At 45.5% G+C, this 8,116-nt stretch overlaps 2 protein-coding genes across 2 annotated transcripts; one reads left to right on the forward strand and one right to left on the reverse strand.

The window, feature by feature from the left end:
* Nucleotides 1-223: 223 nt before the first annotated feature.
* Nucleotides 224-5,007, reverse strand: F5891DRAFT_1127522 (uncharacterized protein; the record flags this gene model as incomplete). The annotated part of the gene is given in 12 exon segments (XM_041364189.1): nucleotides 224-890; nucleotides 910-1,042; nucleotides 1,154-1,610; nucleotides 1,666-1,762; nucleotides 1,814-1,989; nucleotides 2,040-2,148; nucleotides 2,221-2,449; nucleotides 2,499-2,700; nucleotides 2,754-2,888; nucleotides 2,913-3,043; nucleotides 4,122-4,349; nucleotides 4,644-5,007. The coding sequence occupies 12 exon segments, from the start codon at nucleotides 5,005-5,007 to the stop codon at nucleotides 224-226; spliced, it is 2,928 nt and encodes a 975-aa protein (XP_041228092.1).
* Nucleotides 5,008-5,224: 217 nt separating this feature from the next.
* On the forward strand, nucleotides 5,225-7,819 carry F5891DRAFT_1186154 (uncharacterized protein; the record flags this gene model as incomplete). The annotated part of the gene is made up of 7 exons (XM_041366657.1): nucleotides 5,225-5,775; nucleotides 5,852-6,182; nucleotides 6,241-6,591; nucleotides 6,637-6,997; nucleotides 7,069-7,364; nucleotides 7,410-7,734; nucleotides 7,803-7,819. 7 exons carry the CDS (start codon nucleotides 5,225-5,227, stop codon nucleotides 7,817-7,819), a joined length of 2,232 nt encoding a protein of 743 aa, XP_041228093.1.
* Nucleotides 7,820-8,116: the final 297 nt, after the last annotated feature.

Below are 8,116 nucleotides of genomic sequence, written 5' to 3' on the forward strand. Positions count from 1 at the left end.
TACCCACAACAGCAGAGCCATAGTCATCCTGACTCGGAGGGGACAGCATGAGACATGTGTTTTCATGTTTTTGTTGAAGTACAGTTGAGAAGGGAGATATATTCTATGATAGCCTGTCTGACGCGCCATGGCTTAGCCTCTGCAAACTTAATGATGCAGTAATTAGACCACATATGCAAGTAGCGGACAGAATGAACTTACGAGAGCGAGAAGACCAAAACACCTAGGACGCGATCTCAAAAGCATGATGGTCTGCAAACTTGTTCAGATAGAATGCTTGAAAAGCGTCATATGAGTCATAGTGCTTGATGTCGCATGAAATGATCTGTGCTCCATAGATTGGAATGAGGTGTGCGGCATGGTAAATAGAATCAATATGGATGATTCCAACAGAAAAAGAATGGTCAGTATCAAACAAAGGTGTCACAATCCACATCCCAGTGTCCTGGTCAGGTCTGTCACTGGCTTTGTCAAACCAGTGCACCACAGCGCACGGATACGAAACTCCATTGAATGTGAAAGAAAAAAAACACATTACACATGCTATCTCCATGCCCCCCATCCCTTCAACACTTGCATCTGTGTTAAAAAACACACAGTCATACTGGGGCGCCTCGTTTCTCCACATAGGACAGGCACGAATATGCTCATGGCGCATACCACCAATTCCACTGCAGTTGCTGGGTGCATAGAATGTTGAAGATGCAGAATTGAAGACTTGGATGTTGCCATCAAATCGAGGACATCTCGAAAGCCGGACTTCAGAGGGAGGGCACTGGTTGTCTGGGTACACTTGTTCGAATAGGAAGCGGTGGAGGATATTGTAGAGATTGGGGATAGAGAGTTCCATGGATAGCTCGGGTATAGTGCATGCACATTTTTCTGCGATTCTATTAGAAAAGTGTTCACTGTAAAATATGAAATAGCTTACAATGGGTCTTTGCCAACTGAACGTGAGCCTGCACCAGTGTTGGGCCATTGTCAATTTCGCCATCTTCATTATCACCCTGTATAGTAACATCAGCATTGAAGAGTACTGGCACTGTGGCACTATTCTCGTTGGGTTGGCTGGCATCAGGCGTCTTATTTAAGTGCAAATGCTCTAGTGTAAATTTAAGCCAACAATAAAGATGTAACTTGTTATAAAACTTACTTAATGCCTTGAGTGTCACAGACAGACAGGTGCCATTCAACATCCCGTGGTTCTTGAAATCAATGAGTGCTGCTGCAAGCTTAACGAGGCGCTGGTTTGTCACCAACATCTGACCAAGGGCTTTGTAGCGACTTGAGCGCCTCCATGGCTCCTTGACAGCTTTGATGTGTTTCATCTCGGTGATTGAGGAGCAAAGGCCATTGGGCGCACCAAAAAGTCGGATAAGGAGGATATAGTGGGAACAAGAGTGTTGCCGAGGGGGAGAGAACATGAAGACAACACCCATAGATTCGAATATCTGCCTGTAATGATGGAATCGGTCAAGAGCCTCCTGAATTTGACCTAAAGTAGATTCTGTAATGATGTTGCGCCATATGAGATAGCAAAATTCGAGAAATGCACGAAACATGCGCACCACATCTGTTGGGACATGACCTTCGATGGCAGGTAAATAAACCTGAACTATTGTTAGCCGAGTTGCGATATCCTAGTTAATGTGATAGTGAACTAACCTTCATGAGTGCTTTCAAATCGTCGCCCGTCCATTGTTTGAATCCCCGACCTTCTGGAAATCGTCGGAGACCTGCAAATGAAGCAACTGCAGCAATTCTTTTGATGACGTGAGCTTTCGAATCATCAACTCTAGACAAAGTGATGCACCTTTGATCTATATCAGCCTGAATTTTCTCTGCTTCTTTCGTACCATGGACGTGTTGCAGATACTGTCCAACCCACTTGACTAAGTGATCCTTGAAGGTTCCCTTAATCAATTGATGCAGGATATCTGGCACGATAAGTTCGTGAATATCGCCGCATGGAAAATTGTTTGTGAACGGCTAGAAAGGATTGAGTCTGGACTTTAATAGAAAAGATGCGCGAGACTTACAACAAGGTCGCCAACGATCCCATACTCCGTCCACAAAGCACCATAGGTTGCCTCTTCAACTAACACTTCTGTATGGTCACGACGACGACACAATGACTTTGTGTCTAAACTGTCAGGATGTGACATACACCTAGTAGTAGCAGTAAGGTAGAGGGATGTTGGAGATAATTTAAGAACATACCTTGGACACCAATCGAGCATTATGCACGCTAGTAGAACCTGCTCCTCGTAATCTGCAATGTATGGTCCAAGGCCATAAATTACATGCCGATAGTGTCTGTCACCGAAGTGTACAACCTCTGGTGTGGTCATGCCAGGCCTTAGATTCTCGAGAATCTTGGCGACAGATGAATGAAAGAGTTGCCGATGGAATTTCCGAAATTTTGGGTCTTTTGCATGCTCCTCTGTAGCTGCTTGACTGTAATTAGCGCAGAATGATAGTAGTAGCGTGAAACATACTTTTTGGCATAGCGAGGAAGCCAATGATGGCAACAGCATCACGATGTGCATGTCGGACATTATTACGAACATTCCTGATTGATACATACAAGGGATAGTAATCATTGGCACCAGTCGCCACTGAGACTGTTGTCTTGTCACTTCCGAGTACAACCGGCACAAATGTCGAGCCAAGTGTATCCGGATCTTCAGAAATAGTTTCCTACTGAAATTTTCAGCATAAGTAGCTACAGAAAACAATGAAAGACAATGTACCACTTGGTTCCATGCCCAGTCACCAGACATGAAGTCCTGCCATTGGTGTTCATTGCCATCAGTCGAATACTCATGGTAGGGCCAATAATCCATCTCTGTAGTGTAGTCCAGATTCCCCAACATGTTCCAAATAACCTCATGGGGGTCTCAGTACCAGACATCGTGGAATTGGTCCATCCAGGGTAGTACATTGGTTTTGGGCTTCTCCCCAGTGTACTGGACCTTGAGGGATTGCCATTTGACATCACCTACTGGCATAGCGTCAATAGTTTTATACAAATCGTGGTAGTCTGTTAAGACCATGCACAAAGGGTAGGACTGATTCTGAGGGGCTTGGCTTCAGCTCGTGTGCTGTGCCCCTTACCCGAGTATGTGCCCTTAATTTCAGATTGGTGTCCGAGGAAAGTCTGAAGACGTCCGAAGGACATCCGAAGGCGCGGGAAACTTTGGAAGGACTTTCTGGACAGGTGCAAGTAACTTCCGGATGAGTGGGGGAAAGTTCTGGAGGAACTTCCGGAAATTACGATGAGGTTTCATCCTGATACAGATATGTATAATGGCTACTCAGGACTTGTCCTGAGTAGAAGTAAACAAAGGAAAGGCTGCAAGGACAAAGTCCGAAGCAGAATAGGTCTGGAGGACCGCGGGAAAGATCCGGATGAACTTCCGGAAACTACAGAGGATCGGATGAGCGGATGAGCGGAGTATCGGATAAGCAGAGCTCCGGCCTAGGGAGAAACTCCCTAGGCCTGAGATGGATAACAACTAAGTTGGAAGACTAGAACTGATATGAGGACTTAGAGTGAAGACTAGTGCAAGGACTAATATGATATTCAGACTGAGGTACTACAAGACATATACACGAGTTTATATACTAAGAGAAATAACGGAAGGATTAATAAGCAGAGTCCGAGGCTATGTATGAAGCATATGCAAAGGTTGACAAATGCGAGTCGGAAATGAACATAGGTTAACGGATCAGTAAGCATACCGGTAATAGATATAACCGAGGTACCGGTAACAAGGAATACCGGATAGGCTGTGTTAACGTTATATGCACAGGAAATGAATTATGAAGCTTATCGTATATCGGATAGGAAACGGATCTATACATCGGATCGGACCAGATCGGATATGGTCTGGATGAGATGCGTGGATATATAGGATGTGGCATTAGGGCGATGGGACAAGGATGAATGATGCAGGCTAGCTGCGAAGGATAAGGGATCTGGACGTGGACATGCGGATGTGGATGTGCAGAGGTGCAGGGATCTGGATGGGTACTGGAGACATGGATAGCACATCCGAAGGTCCGGATGAGGCGTGGGAATATTATTGGATGTAGGTCCGGAATACGGGATATGACACAGTCTGCGAATGGAAGTTTGTCATTGTGTTTGAGGAGGGTTGCAGCCCAAAGATCCAATAAAGTATTGATGTCTCCGGCAGACATTTGGTTGCGCGTGTAAAGAAATTCCGCAGTCTCAAACTCAACACGATTTCGATATGGAGCCCAGTCATTGGGTGACTTGATTGGAGGTGGTGTTGGGGGCGCTCCATCTGCAAGGAATCGTCCTGTCACGTTGCAAGGACGAGCTTACAGTGGCTCAAAAAAGTGTCCCAATGTTTGTAGCTTTTCACGTAATTACTATATCATGAGTCAAGATGTGGAAATATGACTAAGCTATAGGAAGATGTTGGAAAGGTCTGCTTCTCAGCTTCATTTCTGTTCCCTATACCGTGGGAAAGTAATGACATTATGTGAAAATATGAGTATTTTAATTTGATGACTCATTGGGACACTTTTTGACTTTGAGTTTAACTAATGTAATCTCTATAATTCTAGTACTATGTAGTTGTAACTAGCTGGAAGTACTTTGTGAAACATACCATTTAGTTTGGGGTGATAGTTGTGGTATAATCTATCACCTGGCCCAAAAAATTCTGCATTCAAATCATCTGGAATGTCAGGCTCATCAAGTGCTGGACTTGGGTCAGATATACCCTCAGGAAAATTGTCACCGCCTGCAGAGATGTCATCATGACCTGCTGGAAAGTGGCCATCCAGTACTTCAGGCTGCTCTTCAACTGTAGTGGTGTGCGAGATGCTGGTGGTAGCAGGAGCTGGTCTGAATATCGGGTGTGAAGTGTTCCAATGTTTTTTGTGCCCTCCCTGAGTCTTGAAATGACGTGTGCAGTGTAAGTAACCACAAGGAAACTGGAGAGAACTGTGGTCCCTGCGAGCGATGGGCATCTTGACTGTAAAATAGAGTAAGACAGAGAACTTGAAGTGCCGAACACATGTACTAGTACTAGTTTGATACTATTAAACAATGACACCCCGATTACCACAGTCGGCGGCTGTTGGGGGTGGGACTTACAAGTTTTTTCTCAAATTGAAACCCTACTTTTATTTTTCCTCTTGCTCCTGCAAAGTCTTATCCCTTGCTGCCTCCCTCATCTGCACAGTCATGTCCACGACAGATGCTCCCCGCCGCACCCGCCCATCGACTGCAACTGCCCGACCTGCTAAGATATTGCTCGATGTGAAGATCAAGAGGCGGTCCCCAGCTCAAAAGGCTGCAGATGACCTTGTCATCAAAGAAGTGAGAGAAGCAAAAGAAGCAGCGCATCAAAAGGGGGTTGAGCGTGTTGCTGCTCTGCAGGCTGAGATGGAGAAAGCCCAGAAGGAATTACTGATGAAAAAGGTGACACCCATTCGGCCCAAGCCTAGGGCCAAGGCAATAAAGCCAAAAGCGGCTCAGACAAAGTCTGTAGTAGGAGACACTGGCGGTGGTGACAGTCCTGCTGATAGTGGTTTGTTGGAGGACCTAGTGTCAGAGACTGACGTTGCCAGGGATGTGGAGAATAAGGCTGCAGGAAGGGGGAAGAAGATGGTGACAAAGAAAGTCGCAAAGATGTCATTGATAAGGGACGCCATCAGCAATGTGCAAAAGAAGCTCAATGAATCATCCAAGTCAAAAGTGGAAGGTGATAATGCACATGCTGATGGGAAATCACTGTAAGGCTTTTGTCTCTCACATTACCATATTGCTCCTCACTGAATCGACTCTCTTTTTTCTAAACCTTACTTCCAGTATCAACACATCCACAAAACTTGCATTAGGTGGCCGAGTGACCAACTGGAGATCAGATGTCAAACCTGGAAATCCAGAGCAGGTGTCATGTCCATCCATTGACAGCACTTCAACTCGACCACCTCCGTCATCAATTTTCTCAGAGGGCACTGCTTCCTCCGCACTGACTTCAGTCGCTGAGCTTCTGACTAAGATTCCTGCAGCTTTGCCTCAAATTCCAGATGGTGTCCCAGACGATACCCTTACTGGCGCCTTTGCAGATGATATCAACGATTCATTGGAGCGTGAGGATGCTCTCTTGGGGACCAAGCAAAACAAGGGGAAATCCAAGGTACTATTGGCAGTGATTCATTGCCAGCATCCGAATCTACTAATTCCTTCTTTCACAGGTTGTCACGCTATATGAAGAGGACTATGATGTTGATGAGCCTGAGGCTCCGCTAGAAGCATTGGATGAGTCGGATGATGAGCTTATGGCTCCATTGACACAAGTATTACCAGAGGAGCGGTACTCACAGGAGCCTAAGGTGCCATTCACACAGGTAGACAATCTTATGCTCTTGAAGCAGAAAGCTAGCTTCCTAGACAATGAGGAGTCTTTGGTATCCCAGTGGTCCATGGAGATTGATGGTAATGCAGAACTCATAGAAGACGCAATCATGAGTTCTGATTCGGAGGCACCGCTCCCTGTCAAAACTAACACAGCGAAGAAGGAGAAGATTCTGTGTACAACATATTCGGTAAGGATTCTGGCCCTAATCGCACTCATTTCTGACAATGTACAGACATCCGTTACTGCATCTCAGGCTATTGTCGACAGCAAGCCACCGGCTCATAAAAAGGCTAAGGTCAAATCTTCCGCACTACGTGCCCATGGTGCTCCTGCTACCACACACCAGCAGAACACAGATACTGCACCAGACAACATCAAAGCATGCAGTGCCTATCGCACGGTTGACTTACCTGCAGCGATGCAAGCGGACCAGTGCTGGGCAAAGAATTTTATCCCTACCATAATGCTGTGGGCTGGAAGCTATGAAGATATCTGGAGTATCCCAGATGAGGTCCTTCTCCATCATGCGCAGCTTGTTTTTAATGCAGTGTACAATGATCTTGGCATAGTGATCGTTCATGGTGGAGTTATTCGTAAGCCAGCTGTTTTATTCTAGGTTTAGTGACCTGAACTATATCTATACAGACTGCACAGCGCATTTCAGAATGGCGCAGCAATTTTGGCTCCACAGGGCTAGTCATCATCATGGACTTCTTATCACAAAATTCCGATGTGAATCCTGTCGAACTGGTCAAATCTCTTCTTGTTGACTGGGCATTCTTGTTCGAGAACCCGGACAATCCATCTCCACTTACTGCATACTGCTCACCCTTTGTACTACAGTTATTTGGCACAGCACACCTCAATGCCATCATCGGGTATGTGGAGGTTCGCTCATTTGACATGCATGCACTTGCAACAAGCGGGATGTTACGGCCTCTTGCTCTTTCTGCTGCAGCAGTGAGTTCAATCCATAATGGCTTAATCATGCTCATTTTTTGTCAGATTGAGTGCACTATCACCATGATCGCAGATGGAGAACTCAAAGTTCGGGATGTTCTGTCATCCGCATCAAGAGGTTGGGTCAGCATCAGGCTACTGAAGGTCCTCAACAAAGTTACTGGGAAGGAGACCAACATTCCATTCTTATTTTTGGCAGCTCTCTGGCTTAAACCAACCAATTCATTCATCAAATCTCTGTTAGGCAAGCCCACTGGGTACCTCGAAACCACAGTACAGATGGTGTGTGCCACCTTGAATGATGTCACTGAAACACTGTTGGACTCGCTCAATGATGACGAGTCAGAGGATGACAAGCGTGCTATGATTTGTAAGTATTTATCATTCAGGCGCCCTCTCACTGACATCCATTGTTGCAGGATTGTGTTTTTGTTGCAGCACCTGCCAGTGCATGAATTTTGCTGTCCTGTGGTTGTTTTCTGCCGTATATCATGTTTTCCGCCAGCTCTGCTATCATGTTTTCTGCCACTGGCTGCTTTTTTGCCTGTATACCCACCTTTTTCCCCATTCCCCCAGTTCCTTATGTTACTGGGAGTCTCCTTAATTTTATGCTTATCACACTTTCTATGTATCCTCGTTATCCTGCTATCAAATGCTTTAACCACTTTTTCTGCTTATTTAAGTGAATTAAGTGGAAATCCAGACGATGAGTGGGCTTAATTAAGTGGCTCACGCTTTTTTACTTGATTGAG

Source organism: Suillus fuscotomentosus (assembly GCF_016647785.1).
Source record: "Suillus fuscotomentosus strain FC203 chromosome Unknown F5891scaffold_16, whole genome shotgun sequence".
Taxonomy (NCBI): Eukaryota; Fungi; Basidiomycota; class Agaricomycetes; order Boletales; family Suillaceae; genus Suillus; species Suillus fuscotomentosus.